Here is a 23,128-nt window from a genome sequence, read left to right on the forward strand (position 1 = left end):
GTATTTCCAACTCGAATCAATAATTTATACCAACACACCAACGAAATAGGGAAGATTTTTCCTGCACAGCATCAGGAGGGCTGTTCTTCCTGAATAAAAATGTGTGGTTCTGTCTATCAATAAAAACATGTGCCCCAGTGAGGATCCAGAAAGGGAAACAGATGCTCAGACTTTGCATCAGTGCCAGTGAATCAGCACTGAGCCCCAGATCATTCTTTTGAATTAAATTCTGGGGGGAAAATATACCATGTGCACATATCAGCTTTACTAATTTACTGTGGCAGTCACTCAGGATCTGGCTTAATTTATTTCTTTAGTTTTTTACTCAAAGGTTTGTGAACACTTAAGAAATGTTTCCTCAATTAAAAATCAATAGAACAGATACTGATGCACATAGCAAATCATAACACAATGTGCAGGATGCAGTGCTGAGGCACTAGTGAAACAGAATAGCCCTCATTCCATTGTCTTTATTTTTAAAACAGGCTGTAAACGTTTTGTTGATCTGAATTCCTCTGGCTCCCCTGGAATGCTGCTGACCTTCCACTAGTGTAGCAGTAGTGGTATTCATGGGTCATGTTGTATTCTGTGTGTGCTCTGCTAAATGAAATACCACTTTCTGGATAATATTCAAGGAGTTCTGACCTGTTTTGTAACCCACTCTGATAGCAGTAACTACCAAATTTGGACTAGATTCGAACTGAGAAGCAGGAGATAAAAAGAGTCTGACAATATTTCACAAAGCTGGCTGATCTGGACTGCACTTTCAGAGCTTCTGAAAATCAACAATTGCAATGGTGGCAATCAAGAAGGTGCAGGTGGAACTTGTCACAAAATGGATTTTTTTTTTCCCAAATGAAATACCAGTTAAATTCCACTTTACATCAGAACTGAAAGTTGAAAAGAGTTAAATGGGAAATGTTATTCTGAAAATCAACATTTGTATAAAAATGCAATGACTGCTCTCAAAAGGAGGTTTTTTTATTTCACATTAGCAAATAAATAAAAAAAAAAGTTTTATTTTCAAATTAGGAATTTAAATAAAATGTTGAGTTTTGATTTTCACTATAAGAAAAATGACTAACTGAAATCTTCTGTAAGGAAAATGCCAATGAAAGCAAAACTAACATTGACTAATGAGGAATCTTACTGGACAGACATTGTCTAATGTGTGTAAAAACCTGGTCAGGTACAACTGCTTTCCTAAGTCTATTAGAAACATTTATTGTTTTTTCTAAGCTGCTGAAAAACTCCATAAACTAATAACGCCTGACAATCCTGACAAGTAACAACTCCTGCAGTTCCAGTGTGCAGCCTCTCATGAACTCTACCCACACTCCTGTATGCACTGCAGAACTGAAGTCTGGATGCACGTGTGGTATCTACACGTGCTATTCCTAATTCAAGAAAGGTCTTACAGTATGACATCCAAGTTTCTAAAAAAGTGAGTTTTTTCTCTCCCCAAAGCATTACATAGTTGGATTTATCTGTAAGAAAATATCCATTGTACCACGCTTCCAGATGAACAAGAGGTTTTCCCTACCTGTCCATTGAAAGTTGAGCCACCAGTGTCACATCGGTATTGTCTGAAGCAGGCTCGTATTCGTAATGTAGAAAATACAAATGGGTGCGATGGACGGTGAAACGCTCTCGACGAAATTCATAGCATAAGTCATCCTCGTCCAGCTCAGACAGCTGTTTCTGGAGCTGTAAAGAAAGAGTGGATGTAAAGAGAAGTTCTTTTTAATTATTTTAGCAAATCAGAGAGAATGAGGAGGTTGGGAGCTCGCAGAGTGATGCAATGTGGAGTGGAAGTGGAACGTCAAGAGTAGCAGGGTTTTCCCAAGCCTCGCTCCTGCAAGCCACTGGACAAGAGATTAGAAGGAAGCACTTGTAAAGTAAATTGATAAGGCAGACAGACCACTGTATTATGGTTTATATATTGTATATATTATCTGTGTTACACACTTTCAACACCCAGACTAGCCATGAAACAGTGAACAATCACAAATTTAATAATGGCCAAGTTTCAGAGTTAATGCTCCAGTGTGATGCATAATGTCATTCCTTATTAGAAGCAGTGTTTCAAATTACTTGTAGACATACAGGTCCAGTAAACAAGACTCAGCATCAGATTAAGCTTGTACGTGCTGGACTGAGCAATTCCCATTCTGCTGCCTCTGTTGGAGAACAGTAACTGTGGCTAGCAGCATGGACAGACAGCTGGAAAAGTAACACCTTTAACTGATCATTATTCCATCTCTTGAGATGTATGTACCTGCACCAGTTCCAATTTTGCAATGAAAATATTCTTTCAGTTGCAGAGGTGCCAGAATTAAGCCTGCACTTTTAATGGGATTTATGTTTCTGGATACTTAGTTTGAGAAATTCAAAGGATGGTAGATTAGCATAGAACAGGTATTTTTTTGGCTCCCTTGGAAACCAAACCCCTCCAAAGTCAAAATGGGTATCTCAAAGCAATCCAATCCCAAGTCACTTAGACATGTAGCTTTAAGAGAATAAAAATTTAGCTCTGGGGAAAGGAGGAAGAGAAAAACTGACCAAATGTCTATGCAACTGACCAATTCCATCCCTGCACAAACATCTGGCTAGATTACTTAAAATACATTCATTTAAAAAGAAAAATCAGTAGTACTTGCTGTAAAATGTACTACAAAATATAATGATGATGAAAATTGTATATGGTCTTAACATGAGTGATCCATTTGTGTTGCTCTAAAATGTAGGTTATTAATAAAGGTATCAACATTTTATTTCATAAAAGCATCCTATAAGAAGAGTATGATTGCATATTTATCAGTACATAATAAAAATCTTAATTTTATAGGAATTTTCAAAGCTGTTTCATTTAGATTTAAAAATCTTTTCTTTTTGTCCTGTTCAAAATGATTTAAAGTAATAGTTTCACCATCTTCAAGAAAAAAAAAATGTGAAAGATAGGTATTTCTTGTTCTAATACTGTGTTAAGAAGAAGAACTGTAGTTCTTGGAACTATAAGCATAATGGTTGCAATCAACAATAATGCTTACAGCTGCATGTTTTCCTGTGAAGGCTGATGGAATAATTCCTGGTATTTTCCTGTACCTCACTCTATAATCTTCATTTGAATAATTGAAATACCTCCTTTGATTTCAATGAGTTTTGGATCAGGCTCTCATTCTTCTGTGCCATTGTTCTGCACAGATCTTAAAACATCCCTCAAGAGAGACTGCTGTTAGAAAGATGAGAGTCTGAATCTTGACAAATCTTTACTCAGGCAAAACTTCTATTGAAATCAAGATCTCTTTTGGTGGAATAGAAATCAGGAGTTCTTTTATGCATTCTTGGAGTTTCATTCATTCTGCTTTACAAATCATCATTCAGCCGAGCCTGTCTTTTATTTTCCAAATCACATTGAAACAATATTTGAATTAAACCCAATATTTACAATGACTAGAAAGAATATTGTATCTTTCTGTTTCTTCCTTGAAAAGAGCCACTGGCATGTCCTTAACAGAATTATCAAGGAGATGATTGAAATTTAAATGGTTAAAACAAGAGCAAAGCACATTTCAGGGGTACCTTACCATCCTGTTGTATGTACAAATGACCAGGCTAGAAGTTTATAATTGCACAGCAGCTATTAACCAGGCACTCACTGAATGATTATCAGATTACATTCCGGTTGCGAGCTAAGAGGATATAAAGACTTAATTATGAGTTAATAACATCTGGGGCTAAATTATGGCTTTGCACACTACAGAACCCTGGCTGGGGGAAGAGGAGGAGAGCGCTTCTCAGAGGCCCCAGTATTTTGATGGTGAAACTCCCCAAGTCACAATGCTGGCGACGGAGGTGAAGGAGAGCAGCAAACAGCAGAAGAGCCCTTATGCTACAGGGAGAGGTCAATCTTGCTCTTTCTGCTGCATTTTGCATGGTCAAGATTTTGTCTCTGCCGTCATTTTCCGAGCCTGCAGCTATGCTAATCGTCCGCCAGGTTCTCCCTGGCACTGCCCCTGACTCGTGCTCAGGACTGTATGTAGTGCTGGGACCCAACAGAAGAGATGAGATGTGTCCATGCCCCTTGGAGGGAGAGCAGTCCCCAGCAGGCCTGTGGGCATGGTGTGCTCCGAGTGTCCCCCCCAGCCTCTGCCCCCGCCACCTCCCACCCGAGTGCAAGCAGGCTGCCGGGGGGGGAAGCCCAGGCTAATTAATACGTGGGCATCACTTGGCAGGACCAGACACACAGCTCCATCAGCGCTTTGCAGGAGTGCTTGTGCAAAGCCTGCCTGCTCATACCGACCGTCAGGCAGCCTTAGGGGCTGACAGAGCTTACGTGAGGTGTGTTCCTTCAGGTAGGACGGCCAGCACAGGGCAGGCTGTGATTTGGCCTGTGGCACTGTCACTGTGGGTGTGGGAAGCAGTCTGCATTAAGGATGAGCCTATCCTGCAGCGGTGAGGCAACAGGCACTGGAATGCAAGAGCATGTGATTATCCATGTGAAAACTCCTCTCCTGCTGGAAGCAATGATGGACATGCTAGGCACTCTGGCTTTGGTCCAGCACAACTCCTAAGCTAACATAAGTTCACTGAAGCTAAGGGCATGACATGAACAAATTATTAGAAGCAACAGCTGGGTGCTGCATAGTTTTATGCAGTTTAAGAGCCCTTTTCTCTCTCTCACTTTTTTTGTTCCCCTTGTTCACATATACATTCAGACACCTGTGCTCCAGTATCACATATACATATAAAGGCTGCTTTCTCTTTTTGACAGAGACACATTACAACATATAAATACATATTGCACATAGTCATATGCCATTTTTTACACACATATTTAAAATGAGGAATGTTAAAGATGCCTGACATTCAAAACACAGGGAACTGTCTAAGATAGACACATATATGTCCTTAAATTTATCTCTTTCTGAGTTACGTCATGTTATTTTACAGTTACATGGTCACATAAAATTTGTTTAACGATATAATCTTATCTACAGCATGCAAATTGCGTGGATCCATTATTTACAGACAAAGAACTTATAGCTTGGTTTAAGGTTTGCTCCCACATTATGTCTTCTTGGAAAGATGGGTTTATAATGGGAATGCTGACAGATCTACGTAAACAGATGCTTATTCAGACACAGTGCACCATCAGAATGAGGACCTGAATTTATCAGCTGAATTTAATAAAAAGATGGCATCCTCATTATGGTCCCCTCTATTATGCTTATAACAATATGCCTAATATAGAAAAGACTTCTCAACCATAATGTGACAACATGTATTCTCATAAGCGAGTACCTGCTTAGCATAAGATTCACTGTTTCTACAAGATTTTCAACGCTGAGACTACTTGCCACTGAGCATGTGGGAAATGTCACCTCTAGGAAACACTCTCACTGTTGCAAAATGTATTCTTTTCAGACGGTGTATGGTAGATGTTCTCTTAGGAAATACTGCAGTGGGAAACAAGTGCTTTCATTAGCATCATGTTACTTGTTTCAGAAATAAAAGTGGCAGCCATGACAGGCATAATGCCAAAATAGACAAATACATTAAAAAAAAAAAAATGCCAAGTTACTTCTCTGAGCAACCAGCTGTGGCAGGTGGTCAGACTTCATCTCAGAAAAAGTAGTCTTTGAAGCTAGGCTGGCCAGAGAGGAAGAGGCAGGCCAAGAAGTATTCAAGTCTACCATAAATCGTCATGATTTACCAGATCTACTTGTCTGACTAATACATTTGTATGAGATGAGGTGCTGTTTTCTATCCATGTGATATATGGGAGACCCATACGATACACGACACACAACATGTACTTTTCACCAGTGAACTGGTTACTCTGCTCATAAATCTTCCTTCCTAAGGCTGTTCCTAGCATAAACAAATTTGCAATTGGCTTCATTTTTTTTCAACTGCTGTGTCACGGAAGCAATTTACTTCCCACCAAACTCTACAGGACTTCATCTCAGGTGAGATCAATCGAAAATCCAGGATCAGAAATATTTTCTTAGGGATTAGTGATATTTAAAAAAACCACCACCAAACAATGTTTTGTGTCTAGAGGCTATTTAGATCTTGGGGAAGGGGATAAAAACACTAATGTAGGCATCTCTCACCAAGTGTTTAAGGTGAGGTGAGACGACGCTAGGGTTACATCACTCACTCACTCAATGTCACGCTAATGCAACTGGAACTGAGTAGCTTAGATGAAAACTTTCAACTTTCCGATCATCTTTCCTTCTCCCAGGTGTGCGCAGTTAGGATTCATAGCACAGTATCAACTCAGTTTAGCCACCGAGATGAAAACGAACATCAGCCCAGGATGAAACTATAATCTGGTTATAAACTGCAGCGGCTTCATTTCCTCCTGTGCAGCTGTCCCAGTTCCCACCAGTAGGCAATTTGGATTGCAGCATTTAGCACTTTCAAAGTGTGTGAATTAACTGTTGCCTTTAGCATGGCATAAACAAAGCAGATGATGATGTAGGGAGGGAAAAGCATTCACTGAGTCTTGTTTGGGATGACCTACATAAAGTACTTCTGGCTTCTCCAATGATTAGTAATAAAAGCCAGACTAATCCCACGTCAATTAAACCTTTATTCCTCCCACGCCATAAAATTTTGTACATTCGCTATGGGTCAAATTGAGCCTTCTGTGAAACAAAGCTGTGCTAAGGACAAAGAGGATAGTGTCTGAGCAAGCCTACCTAGCAAGAGGAATTTTGCTGCAGCGTGTAAAAAGTAGCTAATGCTCCTGCTAAATGGAAGTAATGGCTTATCTTGACTGCAAGTAATCAGCACAATTAAGAACCCAATTTTCAGGCATGCATCACATCTTAGTTACGTATATATGAAGTACAACTTCCCTTGATCTCAGCTGCGGATGTCAGATCCTGGTAGTCCTCTGCATCTCCTTTCCCCGGGTCCCTGCCAAACCTTCTCGGCTGAGCTGTTCCCAGACCCTCCTCGCAGCACAGGGCCTTGACAGGCTGGTCTCCTTACTTTTGTTTCCCCAGATTGTTCCCGTCCCTGTTCCTTCTTGTGTGGCAAGTTCCACCATCTAAGGCAGTCCCAGCCCTTTTCCTAGTCCCATGGTCCCTCTTCAAGTCCTTTCCTCTTCCCAATCCAAACACTGTCTCTCCAGAACCTATGTCTCAATTAACTCTTTCCTTTCTGCCTTTGATCTAGCTTTTATCCCTTTTCTATGTGATTTGGATTTTTTCTCCCCCAGACTGTCTGGACATCAGTGAGGCAATGGATGTCCCTCAGAACAGAGACAAAATAGGTTCCTGATCTCAGCTCCATTGTCCAGTCAAAACCTGGCATGGAGCATTCAGCAGAAACAGTCACAGAAAATGCCAATTTTTGTCCAGGTCCCCCTGCCTGCATCATGCTCAACTCTTCTGTGTCACTGGGATAAATATAATCTAGTCAGACATATCCATGTACACACATGAGAAAGAGTCTCCAGAGATCAGAGTCTCCTTAAAGTCAAAGAAAACACTACTGATGGTGTGTAAACAGTGATTTTTCAGCATTATAATTTGCCCAAGTTTTTACCAGGTTGGCAAAAGACATGTTCCTGGCCCAAAAGTCAGTTCCTTCTCTGAGGTATTGAGTATTTCCATGAAGAGTCATCAGAACTTGTGGTGTGGGTAATCCCCCTAAGCTTTTCCCCATGTTTCACTTTAAAACAGCATAACAAAAAAAATCCCAGTTGACATGATCCATGCGATCCCCATCTAGCAATATTATGAGCAGCTGAAAGCAGAAAAATGGCAACTTTCAGGTGACTAGCAGGATGGTCTACCAGCTCAGCATTTAATAACAATAACAGTTATAATAATAGAAACAACACAGCTGGGGAAGTCAGGATTTCACCTCAAAACTGCCATATACCATCTGGTATTACTTGAGACTGCCTACATCATGACAAAATAGTAACTTTAAATCGCAGTCCTACAAATGATGCAGTATTCTGAAATTCTACAGGAACAAAGGGTGCTCAAAACATCAGTCTGACTGCAAGTTCAGTGCCCTGATGCTGACTTGGAAGCTCTCATTGTTTGTTATTTTTAGACATTCAAAAATTGCTAAATTTGTTAACAGAGTTTATACTATGTGACACATTGCTAGAATCTCCTGCTCTTGTGGTGGATATTACAAGCTGGCATGCACAGCCGTTTGCTAATATTAAGAATCTCTAGCTTTGCACAAAAAATAAAATAAGTAGAAGCACATTTAGTAGGCATACACCTAAGCAGGTGATTTCAGGGAGAACTACATTTTTGTACACTGTTTCTTTGCATTGTTGATTTGAAAATCTGAAAATAAAAATCTACGGAGAATATTTTCCCATGTTTTCTGAAAGGCTTTTCTAATGGGAATCTACTGGCCTCTCCTTAAACTGAGTGAAATCAGTGATAAACTTCCCACTGATCTTGCTCTGGGCTTTGGATCAGGACACATGCTTCATGAATAGGGGACAATCCATTCAACCTTCAGATTTAATGCTTTGGCAGAAGTACCTGGTGAGAAGCTGTCTGCAGGAAAGAAGTTTTATGAGAATGCTAAAAGGTTGAGTTTGTGCCTGTGTGCTAAAAATCAGGCTTACAGTATCTATCTCAGAGAGGAACTACAGAGATAGGATGGTACACTGATGATCCTGTTGAAATATTTTAGGCTTTACAGTAGGTCCTTCAGAATGAAATGCTGGACATAAGCATTAAAAGCCAATAGGAAATCTTCAAATTTGAGATTACTGTGAGCTTTGCCTTCATGGATTTGTCTAAAATCTTCTGCATTGCATCAAAATAAGAAAGAAGTGAGGAGGGGGAAAAGAGCATGGAATAAGTAGGATGGAATGACTAAGGACGTGTTCCAAAGGCCACTTGAGTCAATGGCTGTGCTGGTTCATATTCTGAATTTCCCATCCAGAATCTGCACAAAAGGCAAAGGGGTAATACCAATTTGAAGAGAAGAGTCTGCTCCGTGTAATCTCATTTTAGTACATACTGAATAAAGGGGACTTACAGTACTGCTCTATGGCAGGGAGCACGTGGCAGGCTCCTGTCCACAGCAGTCCCTGCAACACAGAGTCTTTCATCAGAAGGATGAAACATGTATGTACACATAGACATGCATATAGGCATTTCTATATAAACAGAAAAAGTACCCCAGTCTGTACTTCTTTGCCTCCAATATTTCAGTTTCAGAGCCCTATCTGATCTGTTCACTTCCATCTGTAACATTTTGTAACCTAATAATAGTGCTGTGTGGTGCAGCTGAAGATCAACAACTGACTAGATGAGGACTATGCAGTACAAGATCCGAAGACTGCCTTTAGACCTCTTAAAATTCAGTCTGTGGCATTATACTTCCTTAGCAAACGTTAAAAAAATAAAAGTACTAATCCTTCCACATGCAGGTAGACATATATATTTAAGCATACATGCATGCGCACACATACACAGAGGAAAAGTGAGAGAGATTAAGGTCTGATTACCTTTTATACTAATGCCCCTTTACCTCTCTCTGGCACTGTAAGGAGTCCTTAAAAAGGGAAGATACGTAATTTACATTCATTTTAGGGCCATCTCAGTACTGATGAAAAGTGTAAAGGGGCCTTAGAGTAACAGAACCAGCCCAGTGGTACCCACTGACACACTTCCTTTTCATGTTTTACAGATATTTGCATTACAAATGAGATTCCTTAATTACAGGTTGCATTCTAAATAAAACATCATTGCAAATACTAAACTGTAGAGAAGCCACGGCTGGCATATTGGAACAAGACCTCAAGGGTAGATTCTCATGTAGCCAGACAACAACAGACCCACACCAAGACATTGCTTCTTCAACAACAGGGCTCAGTGCATTTAGTGCTTAAGTAATTCTCTCTGATTATAAAACCAGCAGAGCTATTCTAGCATTTTGTCCACAGTGCAGAGAAGCCCAGGCAGCTGAAGGAGCACCTTTTACCCATACCCAATGCCTAGCATAATAAAGCCCAATTGTGTTTTAGGGCTGCTAGCTTCAATTCAGAGAAGAAAGGCAAAATAATAGGTATTAAGATAAATCAAATAGCAATTCCTACTTTATACATAATTGACTTTGGAGAAAAAAATATATCCTTTATATATTTATCATAATCTTAGGGATCCTAATGGAAATGTACGGCTGCATCCTGTCAGACTAAACGTCCATGTAATCCAGCATCCCGTCTCCAGCTGTGAGCTGGCTGCCTAGAGGGGAGTGTAAAAGCAGGGCAAGTGTACAGCAGTGCTTTCTCAGAACGCTCCCCTAGTCCTGAACTTCTGGTTCAAGGACTTTGTGCACCAAAGCCGAACGGCTCCCAATCGATCTTCTTCCCACGACGAGTCGCTTTTGAGCATATGCATATTTTTAGCAACATTACCTCCTGCTCAAAGCTTCGTTACATCGTGGGCAAAACGCCTATCTTTGTTTTGAACCTGCTACGTGCTATTTCCACTTCATGTCCCCTAGTTCTTTTACTGGGAGGAATGACAAACAGTGGCTCCCTGCTCACCTTACAAGACGCCCTGCTTCTGAAGACTGTCCTGCAAGAAATCATGGGAAAGTACTGTATTTTAATAGGACACCTGTGACACTGTATGTTCTACGGCAGGCAGAGTGAGAGAAAGAGTGGTTTTCATGATAATCCTATTCTTAGGGTCTCATAACTTCAGAGCTGAAACTTGCTTTTTGTATACTACAATAGAAAGGACACTGTCAAGTTTAGAGGGGCGTTTACATCAGTGGTTACTAATAAAAAACAATGTCTTCTCCTAAGTGACTGCTCTTAAACTATCTGACATTAGATTTTTTTTTCTGTATCTGATTGTTTTGATAGAAGGCTGTTAACTTTTTGTTGCCTCTTGGCAAGTTAAGATTAATTTATTTTTGTATGTCTAGCTCATTCTTTTCCAGTATCTCTTTTTTTTTTTTTTTAAATTTATAAATGGAAGAATGAGTTACATTTCTTTTTCAGACACAAGCCATACCATATACCATATTGCGTTCTACTTGTCTTGAATAAGAAACAGGCTTGAACAGTTAGTCATTTCCAGTGTCTGTCAACTAGATATAAGTTCAGTAAAATGAGCCATTTTAAACTTTCGGGACTGCCATTTTCAGCAGCAAGAACTTGCATTCACTGTTCACTGCTCCCCAGCAACTTGTCACCTGGAATAAATCTTGTTTATTAAGGATTTACAGAGCTCTGGAAAATATAGCAACAAGTCTGTGACTGCATTCATGCTCTTCGAACCCACACAACATATTGTGAATTCAGTATAATTTTAACCTGCATTCTTAAAGCGTAATGAAGGTGTGTTTTGTTCTGTTGTCTTTTTTCTTTATTTAATGTCTCACTCTCCTTTTCTCTTCCTATCCTACCCTCTACTCTGTCTACTGTATATTGATGTCTCTGACTGTCAGACTCTTAGTGGTCTTTTATCACATTCAGTTCACTTGATTGTCTAAAAGCCTCTCACTCTAGCAGAGGATTTTCTTTCTCCATGTGCTTTTGCTCTCACTGTGTGCTCGTTTTCATTCTCCCTTTCTTCCTCCCCTCCCCATCCCTGCTTCAGTCTCCCAGTTAATGCTTATCTCCAGTTTCTCATCGTTCCCCACTCCTTTCAGAAGACAGTAGGATGGTCAAATAAGTATCTGGGAAGCCATGCCTTGGGCTAAAATATATCTATCCAATCTCTGAGTGCTACAGTTAAAAAATTGGGAATGGCATCTCCTGTGGTCATTTTATCCACAGACTAAATGAAAACACTACAAGCCTCAACGATGCTATTGATTGCCAGTTACCTCTTAACTGCTAATGTGCACATGATACTGACTTTACTTTATTGATTTTTGTATAAAGAATGTTGTACATTTTAGAAATTCATTTTTTTTGATGATAACATAAAATGTGACAGGTTCCTTTTTATTCCCTTTCAGACTACAGAGCCAGAATTGGTACTTGGTCTAGAGATCTCCAGAGACCACATTCTACACAAGGAGTTCATATACATCTGTGTATAGATGTTTCAGTTAATAGTTTTTTACATTGGAATTATATGCAATAAGACATAAACACACATGAGAACATCTGTATGTAAACATCCTTGATTTCAACCATTTTTGAAGGATTTGCTTAATCTGAAAAGTTTTGGTTGCAAATTTTATGCAGATACAAAGAAATGCTGCTGCGTTTAGTTAGGGGCAGTGCAGAAAAAAACTGCAGTCTCACAGCCTGTGTGTATCTTGAAGCATTAACTCATTCTGTAGTTTGCAGCATGGCAAAACCTCATAGACCTAAATCCAGCAGTTTTGGTATTTTAATTTCTTCTTCATTGTTTGTGCATTAGTATCTACTAGCCAAAACTGACATCACTGTGTGCTGAACAAACACATGGCAAGAAACAACTCCCTCCCCTGGAAAGTTTCAGGTCTAAGGGTGAGATTTGCAAAATTGCCTAATGGGATTAAGAGTCCAAATCCTCATTTTCAGTTTGTGATGTTACCTTTGATGGGGATTTTTAAAGGGCAAAGTAGGCAAAAAAAAAGCAACAGAACCCAGGGAAAGGCAGGATTAATATGACAGTTTTGCAGGCGAGGAACTGAGGCACAGAGAGATTAAATGATTTACACAGTGTGACTCCTGCAATCTGAGCACTGACCTCAGTTCTCCTGAATCTGCACTGCACTACCTGCACCACCAACTCTCCGAGACCTCATGGAGCCTGTGCCTTGCATAAAGCACCCTTTAAATTGTCAAGCCCTAGACATCCCACTTACGTTTTCACTGTTAACGTCCGCCTCACTGGGGCAGCCAAAGAGCTCCCGTCTCAGCAAGTTCCCGTCATACTCCAGGAATGTCAGGTAGAGGTTGCGGAAAAACTCCACGTGCTTGTTTTTCACTCGCAGCTTCTTTGGTGAGTTCCAGTGAATCACCTCAGAGGGAAAAAAAAAAAAGAGAAAAAGCATCCTGCTGTTAGAATACAGACACGCTTTATCTTCTCTTTTTATGTGTGTTCAGTTCACTGCCCTCTTAAAAACAAAACAGAAAAAAACCCAACCCCAAAACTACACAGATTTCCTTCCGTCTTTTTATCAGGAAGGCTTCGCCACGTCTTTCACAAGTAACTGAATACTCTGAAGTTGATGTGCTTTGGAACTCCTCCATAGGATTACCTGCACATTTGAGTTGTGGTGCTGCTCTAGTTTGTGATGCAGCACCACAACTCCGATCACGGAGGTGACAGGTTACGGACTCCGTTGAAGAAGGTTGCAGGACAAGGTATACAGGGAGGTAGGTATTAAACATTAATCCCAGATTTCCACACGACTGTTTCAGGTAATTAAACTGATTCACTCTTTCAGGCCAGGTAGACTCTTCTCTGGTTAGGTATGGAGAAAAAAAAGCTTGAAATTAATTCCTACACCCATTTACACCCTTCAAAAAGGACTGAATTTAATCTGACTTCCTTTTGCCATTGCCTCATTTAAACAAGACTGATCTCAGCTGCGTTACGCAACACAGTGATGCAGTACAATGATTCACCCTTTGAATTCCAATTTCTAGCAGGTATTTAGCCTCCGCTAATGGGAGATGACTCTCACACTGCCCTAGATTTAACTCTAATGCTGACATAAAGGGCCTGATTCTCATTTACATCAAGGCAACTTTGCACTGCTGCCAGTGTGAACAAGAATGGGGCCCTAAGGAATAACTAAGAGGGAGCCAAAAGTGGCTTGCAGGAATGATTTCATTTGTAGAGAGGCTATATTTTAGGCGTAAGAAAAAAAACCCACTCGGTATTCAGTTTTATTCCCGTGACTTCTAAAGAGATTAAAAAAAGAAAAAAAGTCTGTTTTGGGAATATTTCCAGGCTGGGAGTTCTGGAGGTGCTCTGAATCCGTGAAGTTAATTGCACGAGGGCACCGTGTCACTGAGAGGCAGCCACCGAGCCGCCCGCTCCGCTCTGAGCATCGCGGCTGTGGGAGCGAACGCACAGCGCTGGCGCGGCGCGGGGAGCGGGAGCAGCCCGGAGCGGGTGAAGGCAGTTCCCTCGGTGTTAGCAACACGACCCCACAGGAGCAGGGAGCCCTCCGAAATCATGCTGCCCGCTGCCGAATGAGTGGGCCGGAGGAGGAAAGTGCAGGATGTTGCCTGAAATCTTCCTGTACTAACTGCAGCAAACAGCATAGCCTCTCCATTGAGTATTCATACTGCCATAAAAGCTACGGCGCTCTCTTCTACATACCCAGCACTAATTAAAATATCTCCTGATAAGGAAAGTTTATCCCTTCCGAGGATTTCACTGCTGAGGCTACTAGGATGTCAGAAAACCATACAACTCTAGGGAAAAAAGATAATTTCAGAAATTGGCAGACGACTTTTTCCAGTTATAGGAACACTTTAAATCAAGACCATGATGCATCTACACACTGTACAAATCTGGGAAATTACTGGGACAAAAATACTTGTAAATTTTTTCCCAGGTAATGCTACATTCTTTGCTCATTTTATTTCTGTCCATATGTTAGGAAGTGTAGCTTAACTGTGCAATAACATGTTGCTGCAACATGTGCTGAAAATACAGAACACCACAGAAACAAAAGGAGCTTTACGCAGTTTAGGACATAAACTTAAGACAACATTCCTCCACTGAGCACTGGATCTTCAAAACCTCCTTTCTCTGAAAAGAACTTGACATATTTCATCCATTGCATTTAACTGCAGCAAGAGGTATTAAATGTATATTAAAAAAAAATCTCAATAATTGAACCTTATCTCAGGGAAACAAGCACATGTAACAGAAGCATAGGGCTGAAGGAATCTAAAGGGCTGCTTAATAGTTTTTACAAGGTACTAGTATGCATTTTTACAAGCAGGCATAGAATGGAAAGTGTCAGCTGGCAACTTGCACTTATTCAAGAGTGGATCAAAGAAAGCTGAAAAGCTGGCAAAAGGGACAAAAAATACTTGTTAAGAAAAATCTTGTGTGTTCTCCATACTACTCCTGTACTTCATACGAGTTTCCTTTTGGATGCCTTGATGAGCATCTTCTCCCCCAGCTGAGCACTCTGACCACTCACCTCGGGGACCATGAGCACAGAAACGGCTGATGATAAACGTACTGACTGTTACGGGACAGGCTCCCTCCTGCTGAAGGAATTTCCCATCAACATGCACCACGCCACACCACAGCCAGGTACTGGTGTTGACGCCTCTACCCGGTTGGGTGTGGGAAGATGTCAAAGCCAGACCACAGCAGCTGTCAGCGTAGCGGCTCTTTGCCGTCGTGCTTCAGAATCTGTCGCGTGTGTCAAAGCTGGTAAGTGTCAAAGGCCTAGCTGGTGTTTCAGATCGGATCAGATCCGAAACGTGTCAGGGTGCTGCATGTGTACAGACGTCAGGGGAGCCTAGAGTCAGCCGAAGAAAGCTGAATGGAGCCAATGACTATCCACAAAAGCTGATTTTTTTAATCAAGGAAGGCGGCACACAGCAATGTGTATTAAAGATGATGTGGTAAAGACAAACTATGCAACCATCTGGATGACCCGAGGTAGGAAAACCACAAAACAGGTCTAGCTAAAAAACAGGCTGCTTTTCAAATCTAACACGCCGAGATAAATACTATGTGATATATGAAAGCATAAAAAAGAACAGCAGGTTTCAAAAAGCAGGAAGGCTTAACCACTGACATACAACACTACATCCAAAGACCACACTCTTTTTTTGCTGTCAGCCCACAAATTCACCCTCAGTTCTGACTGTAGCTGTCTGATTTGCACTGTCTATTGCACCGTCAGCCACAGCAGAAGTTGTACATGCCAAGACATCCTTGCATAGCCTGTCGTGGGCATCGGCGAGGTACACAATAAAGGCAACGGGCTGAACAGGTAAAGCTATGGCCATTGTGTAAGAATTTTTATTGTGGGCAACAGTAAATTAATTGGGGAAAAAAAAAAATCAGTTGGAAAGAGACTACAGAGAAATCAGAAGGGAAAAAAAGGTCAAAATTAGAATATACTTTATTTGCAGACTGAGCAAGTGTTAGCTCAACATTAAAAACAGAACGTGAATCTAGAAACTAAAAATATCATTACTACAACATGCCCTTTCCAAGACTGAGTAGCACCATAATACTGTGTTTATTTCTTCTTCTATTTTCCCTCCTAGTTTCTAAGCTATTCCAAAGCTCTGTTGGCTTACAGATGAAACTGCAGCCAGAACACAGAAAATTCCAAGGCCATTATCTGGGTGGACACCTCAGGAATAGTGCTAGCCTTCAGGCTGTCCCGCAGTTCCTTCCCACTCCTGATTGAGGCCTCCTGAGAACTAAGAAAAATAGGCTCCTTAATCTTCATTTAGCAATTTAAGTACTGAGAGATCAGAACTTAAAATTCCACATCTATTTAACACTTGGTTAGTTGTCATTAAGTAACTTGGCACTATCTACATTTCTGTTAATACCATCCCAGTTAATCAGCAACCGTTACCACTCACTGATTACGTTCAGCCAGCCTCCTGGAATACTTCCATACACTTGTGACCTAGTGAAACAGGCTAACTGCACCACTAGTTCCCATTTATTCACCAGGTTCTGATCCAAAGCACTCAAACGATGACACCGTTGGAGCCTCGCAGACTAGCAACGGGATCGGAGATGGAAGTTAACAGAGGATATTATATACTGGTGGAGTGTAGGAGAGGGCTCTAAGGTCAGTTACCTGCATGGATATACACTGAAAACAAACACCCCAGAAAACCTCCTTAGGTTACCAGCTGCATTGTCCTCTCTGGGGAGATTGAATATTTCAAATCTGATGTTCAAACCACTAAATTATAAGATTCAATACAATATCATTTCTATAGGAACTTTTACCCATTTTTCCCCTGAAGCATCTTCTCTCTCCAAAAGAAGTATCTGGCTAAATGTTTCCTTAACAACAATCTTTTTTACCCAGAGACACATCCTGATAATTTCTCACTCTGCTTCAGCCCTTACGAAATCAAAGAATGCAGCTTATCCTATATACATACACCTATACTTTCCAGGCTGAAGGGCTAAAAAGTAAGAATACATTAAGCTTAAATTTAAGCCTAAGGAAATTTAATTTTGCAAAGCACTGAACAGATATTCTTAATTAAGCCCATAAGCACTTCACAATTTAGGTAAATACGTAAAAGAGGTATTTTGTAGATGGGGAGCTTTCCTGCTTAAAAACTGGACTCCTTGTTTAAGCAACCAGCCAGTTCCCACTGAAATCAACAGGAGTCAAATGTTCAGCAAATCTGCACGCTAAAGCCACCCGGATATGCCACTTTAATGCCATCTCAATAGGCTTTTTTCCAGGCACATATTATTGAAAAGTTCAAATATGTCCCAAGTCACGCTGCAAACAAGCACCACATGTGTAACTTATGCCTTGATCAGAGATGTCTGGAAACTTTATTTTTAAACAGTGTCTTATCAGAAATGGATGGTTTAATAAAAGAACCAATTTCCTCAGAAAGGATCAAATACTTCACAGAAATGTCATCAGGAAGGTTTCAGAGTGATATTTCTCAACTACGTAAGTGGAAGAGACTCACACTGGAGTAGCCAGCAACCCAGAGGTCCAGGCACTGCTTTTGGATGTGGCATTCAAATCCCTGCCCTGCCTGACTTGGAGCCCATGGTCCCAGGGATCACTTTACTGCCCAGCTTACCGCCTATGCTGTTATGGCAGTAAGCTGACAGACTGTCCCTGTCCTGTACTTTTCAAAGTTCCCAATTTTTCCTCGGAAGGATTTGCAGCTCTCCCTTCAACTCCTGTACCAATGACAGGCCTCCTACCTGCAGAAACACCCCTAAAAACATGTCTGTAATACCCCAGTGCTCCCTTTTTGGAAGAGTAAATGCACCTCACTGTCTCAAGGGAGGGGAATGTTTAACCCTCTTGAGCCCTTACTCCTCTCTGTGTAGCTCTTCCTTGGTTGGCATTAAAAGGTGCAGGGCAGCAGAATGCCAGAACTGATGCAGATCAGTGCTGAGGTGCTTGGACAGCATGGGGTGGCTCAGGGGCTGGGATAGAAAGAGTCTAGAATAGGTCATGTCCGAGGCAGATCTGAAATGATGTATTTGTGTTAGGGGCAAGAAGCTGTTTAAACTCTTGTAATCAATTTCACAAAGTGGTCCTGGTGTGGAGGACGTTCCCAGGGAGGATACAAATCACATAACATAGTTTCAGAATGGGGAATTTACGAGGTTAATTATTTATCTAAACTGTTAATTTAGTATCAGCTGTGTTCAAAACTAGTTTGAAAAGCCATCAACAGGCTTTAAAGCATTCTCCTATTTTGGGGTAGGGGGATAAATTCTAATAATTTGATACATGCCCCTTGAAGAGTCCAGCACCTGATTTTCGTGATTGTGAATTACCAGATTCTCTGTGTGTAAATAGCATCTGTATCCTTGACAACCAGACTTCTCTTCATGACTGACTCATTCAGTGAGGTCATGATTCACTGTCAGAAGCATCACAATTCATTACCTCATTTCATAGGATTTTTCTTGCCATTTGGTTTGTGCCAAATCGTAGTAACTGACATTTGCTAACAGACAGGAACAAGCTATTAACCGAAAAGGAAAGCAAACACAGGACCCAACCCAGCAAAAGTAACGCATAAATGAACCTCAGTTCCAGGCAGATCCCCACAGGCTTCGAAACCCAGCAAGGCACAGTCCTACAACACATGTGCTTGTCCACTGACAGTGTGGGCTGCTGGGGACCATGTGAGGAGCTGAGATAAGCAAGATAGGCAGTGGATGCCTACACAGAATGACTATTAGCACTTCTACACCTTTTGACCAGTCTTCAATAACAACTCCTGAGTGTTCCTCCACAGTGTAACAAGTGCTGTGAAAAAAGAAACACCTCTGGCCTTCAGAGACTGCAGTTGGCTCACTTGGCAAAAAGAACTGAAAGGCATCTGCTTCCTCTTAGCCCGCTCTTTGTTGTCTATTAAAATTATTAATTTCAAGACATTCTTGACTGATGCAAATCATCCTTAATACAGGTGCCTTTGGGGTAGGGAAAGGAGGATTTCTGTAAGTGTAATTGTTTATGTAAGTTTTGGCCCCATACACCACGGACAGCAGAACGAAGCCCACAGACTTCAGTCTTGCTATGTACGGTGTGGTCTCTAGCACTATGTAGCATGACACAGGGGTTTATTATTTTTATTCATCTAAATGCTTACTTAAGTAGTCTTATTTTGATGTTGCTTTAGATGGATATACAATTAGCAGTCACTAATAATGCAGCACTTGGTTATAGATATCTCTATTCTTCTTATACCTTTTCTGAAAGATCCCCATATTCAAGTCCTTCAAAATTTATATATGCTGTTCAGCTGCAGCAAGGAAGCAGAGTTCAGCAATAGTCAAACATCTGACCTTTAACATAAGACAGTAGGAAAAAAGAATTCAACAAAATGGATAGAGATGCAACTTAATGAGGACTATATAAAGAGAAAAAAGTTATTAGAATCCTCTTCAGGCAATGTGAAAGATTCAAATGCTCTACAGGCCTGCAGAAAATACGCTGGTCATCCTGTGTTTGCATGAATGTGAACAAAGCAGCAAAGAAGTGTGTATATATATATATACACAGAGGTACTCCCCCCCGCCCTCCAAAACTGAACAGCACTCAGCCCCGGGGATCTAAGTTTATTTAGCACAATGTTGTGTGTAAGAGATGACAAATCCTCAAGTCCCATTGACTTTGAAGCCAGAGGAATTGAATCAGTGCCTTTTCAGTCTGACATGAGGAATGCTGTACCATTTGAGTGAGGAATACTTGACTGGTCCAGCTTTACCTTAGAATTTAAATCCCCCCCTGTATTTCCTTCTTTCCTATGCTATTCTTCTTAATCCTCCAGTACAAACTTCACAATTTGTCTTTCTCTCCCTCTCACCCTGAAGGTTTCTTTTACCTCATTTCTTATTCCAGTCTTACCATGAAATACACGATGTGCCAAATATGTCGTGTTATACCATTTATATTAAATGCCATGGAACTAACTTTGGTGATTTTAAGAGTATATTTTTTTAATTTAGGCTAGCAACATTTGTTGCTTCTTTTGAGAGGACCACATACCAAACCAGCCAGATTCTTTTCAGAACTAGAATTTTGTCTATTTTCATAATGCAAATTCAAAACTTTAATTGGTTTATGCTTTTTTTTTAAAATTATTTAATTGTATGAAGAATTTTAAACAGTGCTGCCTGAGGGCCAGCTCTTTAAGTGCTGAATATGGGAAGAGCTTTATTGAAACCAGAGGGCTTATGTGCACTAGATAAGGCTCTCTCCTCTCTTTCAAAGCAAAGAATTGCATCCCCGATTCAGTATTTAGGGGCCAATTTCAGCAGTGTGAATAAGTCCAGTTCAGCTGAAGAAATTGCTTATGTGTTTGCACCCCTTGTTAAGTACCTCAGACCAGAAAGCCAGGGGGGGATATTTTGCATCTTAGACTTCATTGCCTATGCTGTAATGGAACTGACAGTGTAATACAATATACAGTAATAAACAACCAAGCCTAAGTTATATTTGTAAACATAAATTTGTTAATCGGCAATGAAGAAAGAATTCAATTTAAGATACTTCTATTAAATGCTTATTTGCAGGTGCTACTTATAAGCTAGATGTCCCACACCTGAAGCAGATTAGTCAATACAGTCATTGAAGTCCAAAGAGTGAGTGCCTGATTAGTCATCAGATATCTCTTCTGAGGTGAACTTAACCAGTCCCCAAAACTACTCGTGGGGATCACAGTTCCTGCCTAAATACAGGGCTATAGCAACACTGAAAGCACCTTAGGGTTATTCATCAGCTGCCTTGCAAAAAGGGTATTGTCTCCTGTAGGTCTGTGTTGTATCTGCAAGTCCCATATGGATATTTGAGAGTATCTATGGTGACTCAAACTGTGTTTAGGCAACTGAATCAAGCCCTAGATCCTCAGGTACTAGCTTCAATATCTTTTTCTCATGTAAATGTATGTGTCTTAACTTTCTGCTGAATCCAATCTGACTGCCTCAGTGGATTATATGAATTAATGTCAGCCTGTAATTCACAGTAAAATATTGTGATATCTCCCAAGTAGGAGGTGTATTTTTTAAAAATTAATATTGTAGAAAACATTTTCCCTGCTACTACTCTCTCCTTTTGTTTCAGGCCTCGGAATTGCTGTCATACTTGATTCTCAACACGAGCACAGAACTAAAATCTCTACCAGCAGTTTGTTACAAGGCATAAAACTATGATGCTTTTAAGTCCCTGCGTTGATCCTGCCCTACCAACATGTATCATAAAAGATTTAGTGATCAGTGTCCTGACCAGTATACTGATCTAACTTTAAAAACTGTCTTCTGTGGACCACACCTGGGTAGTTGGTTGTGAATATTTTATGTATGAAATTCAAGCAATATGGGCCAGATTTGACAGGTCAGTTAATCCATGTAGTAGATCATCTGTCTTTTGGGAAGTGCAGCTTTTGAAATCAGTGTGTTGAGGGTGATTGATTTTCTATATTCATCCAGTATCTGCTGTTCATACTGAACACTCATGGTGTTACTCTACAAAGTGTTACAAGGGAAAATTCGGTTAGATTTCAGAGATGCATTGCACCATGAGGGTAGTGAAACTCTGGAACATAGGGCCAGGGAGGCTGTTGAATCTCAAGCCTTGGGAGACTTGACATTCAACTGTACAAGGCACTAAGCAACTTGATCGAAGTTGGCTCTGCTTTGAGTGGGGTTTGGATGGTCTCCAGAGGCCCCTTGCAACCTCTTCTATGGTTCTCTGTTCTGTTGTGTTTTTTTTTTTTTTTTTTTTTTTTTTTCTTTAAATCTCATTTAATAGAGCATTCTCAAAACATAAATTAAGTATATGAACCTTAACTGAACTTTAAAATGAATCACCAAAACCCACTTAATATTTATTGAGTTCTTATGCCACTAGCCTGCTCTGATGCAATCTACTGCTGTTTAGCCAGCCAGTCTTATTCTACATCTGGTAGAAGCTCAATCAGCTTCAATTCTGAACTCTCTGCATGCTATATTTGAGTCTGGCCTTTCTAAATGACCACAGCACAATTATTGTTAATTTACTCATACCTGTTCAAATCCATCCTGCTTTTCTATTCTACTTGACAATAGTGAAAAATGTGCTATTAAACTGATACTGTAGATTCATTTTATTAAATTAATAGGTTTCTATTCAGCCTTTTTTTTCCAGGGCAAATCCTAGAAAAATGAGTGGCAGTGTGGCTGGGTTAAGTGTACGCAAAGGCTAAATATGAAGTGTGCAAGGTCTTTTAAATTTTGGCTAATGTATTTCCAGCTAGGGTCTGCCCAATGCTCTTTGTGAATTTCACCCTACTAAATAATGTTGACTAAAGAGTTTCAAACTTGTCCAATACAAAAAAGAAAAGGCTTTGTATTCTTTGGCTAGAAAGAGCTAATAACTGGGACAGCAATAAGGACTCAGGAGTAAGATGCAGTGACATGACAGGTACAGAATGTAAGAAGGTAAAGCACTTCTTTAACACCTTGCCAAACACCAAATCAGCATCCATCTTTGACTCTTCTAGCAGTCAAAATGCACAAAGTCATATCTGCTTCCTCTGCTTGGGTGTCCTCATAAACTGTATGTGTTAGTTGCCCCTCTAATTAAGGGACTTCATCCTTCTGTCACAGCAGAACCCTGCATTCTCTGTCCCAAAGGATACCACCCCTCCAACCTCCTGTGAAACATACCTTCAGGTCAGACACATCTCTGTAGCACTGCTCGGAACGGGTATGATCAGACAGCTGCACGTTCCAGAAACATGGGAGCTGGTAGACAAGGAAGGGATTTTGTTTGATGACTGCATTGAAGATGTCCTAGCAGACAAAACCAGAGAAACAGTTGGGTATGTCATTTCTACAGTGAGGTGGTCTCAACCCCTCCCCGGCCTGACTGTCCTCCTCCTCCTCACAGGTAGCAATGCAAATGGCTATGCTAGCTGAACTCTGCAAACCTTGCTTCATAAGTCTGGTACCATAGAGGGTGG

General features: G+C 40.6%; 1 protein-coding gene across 3 annotated transcripts in view; it reads right to left on the reverse strand.

Moving 5' to 3' along the window:
* The window catches only part of LARGE1 (LARGE xylosyl- and glucuronyltransferase 1), a 303,034-nt gene that overhangs the window by 31,454 nt on the left and 248,452 nt on the right, over positions 1-23,128 (reverse strand). For all 3 annotated transcript variants that reach the window (XM_042791992.1, XM_042791993.1, XM_042791991.1), the window contains 3 exons: positions 22,833-22,958; positions 12,820-12,975; positions 1,544-1,707 (listed from right to left, as the gene is read on the reverse strand). In XM_042791992.1, coding sequence (XP_042647926.1) covers positions 1,544-1,707; positions 12,820-12,975; positions 22,833-22,958 — 446 coding nt within the window. The remainder of the gene's footprint in view (positions 1-1,543; positions 1,708-12,819; positions 12,976-22,832; positions 22,959-23,128) is intronic.

The sequence above is a fragment of the Tyto alba genome, unplaced genomic scaffold (genome assembly GCF_018691265.1).
Source record: "Tyto alba isolate M040663 unplaced genomic scaffold, T.alba_DEE_v4.0 Super-Scaffold_2, whole genome shotgun sequence".
Taxonomy (NCBI): domain Eukaryota; kingdom Metazoa; phylum Chordata; class Aves; order Strigiformes; family Tytonidae; genus Tyto; species Tyto alba.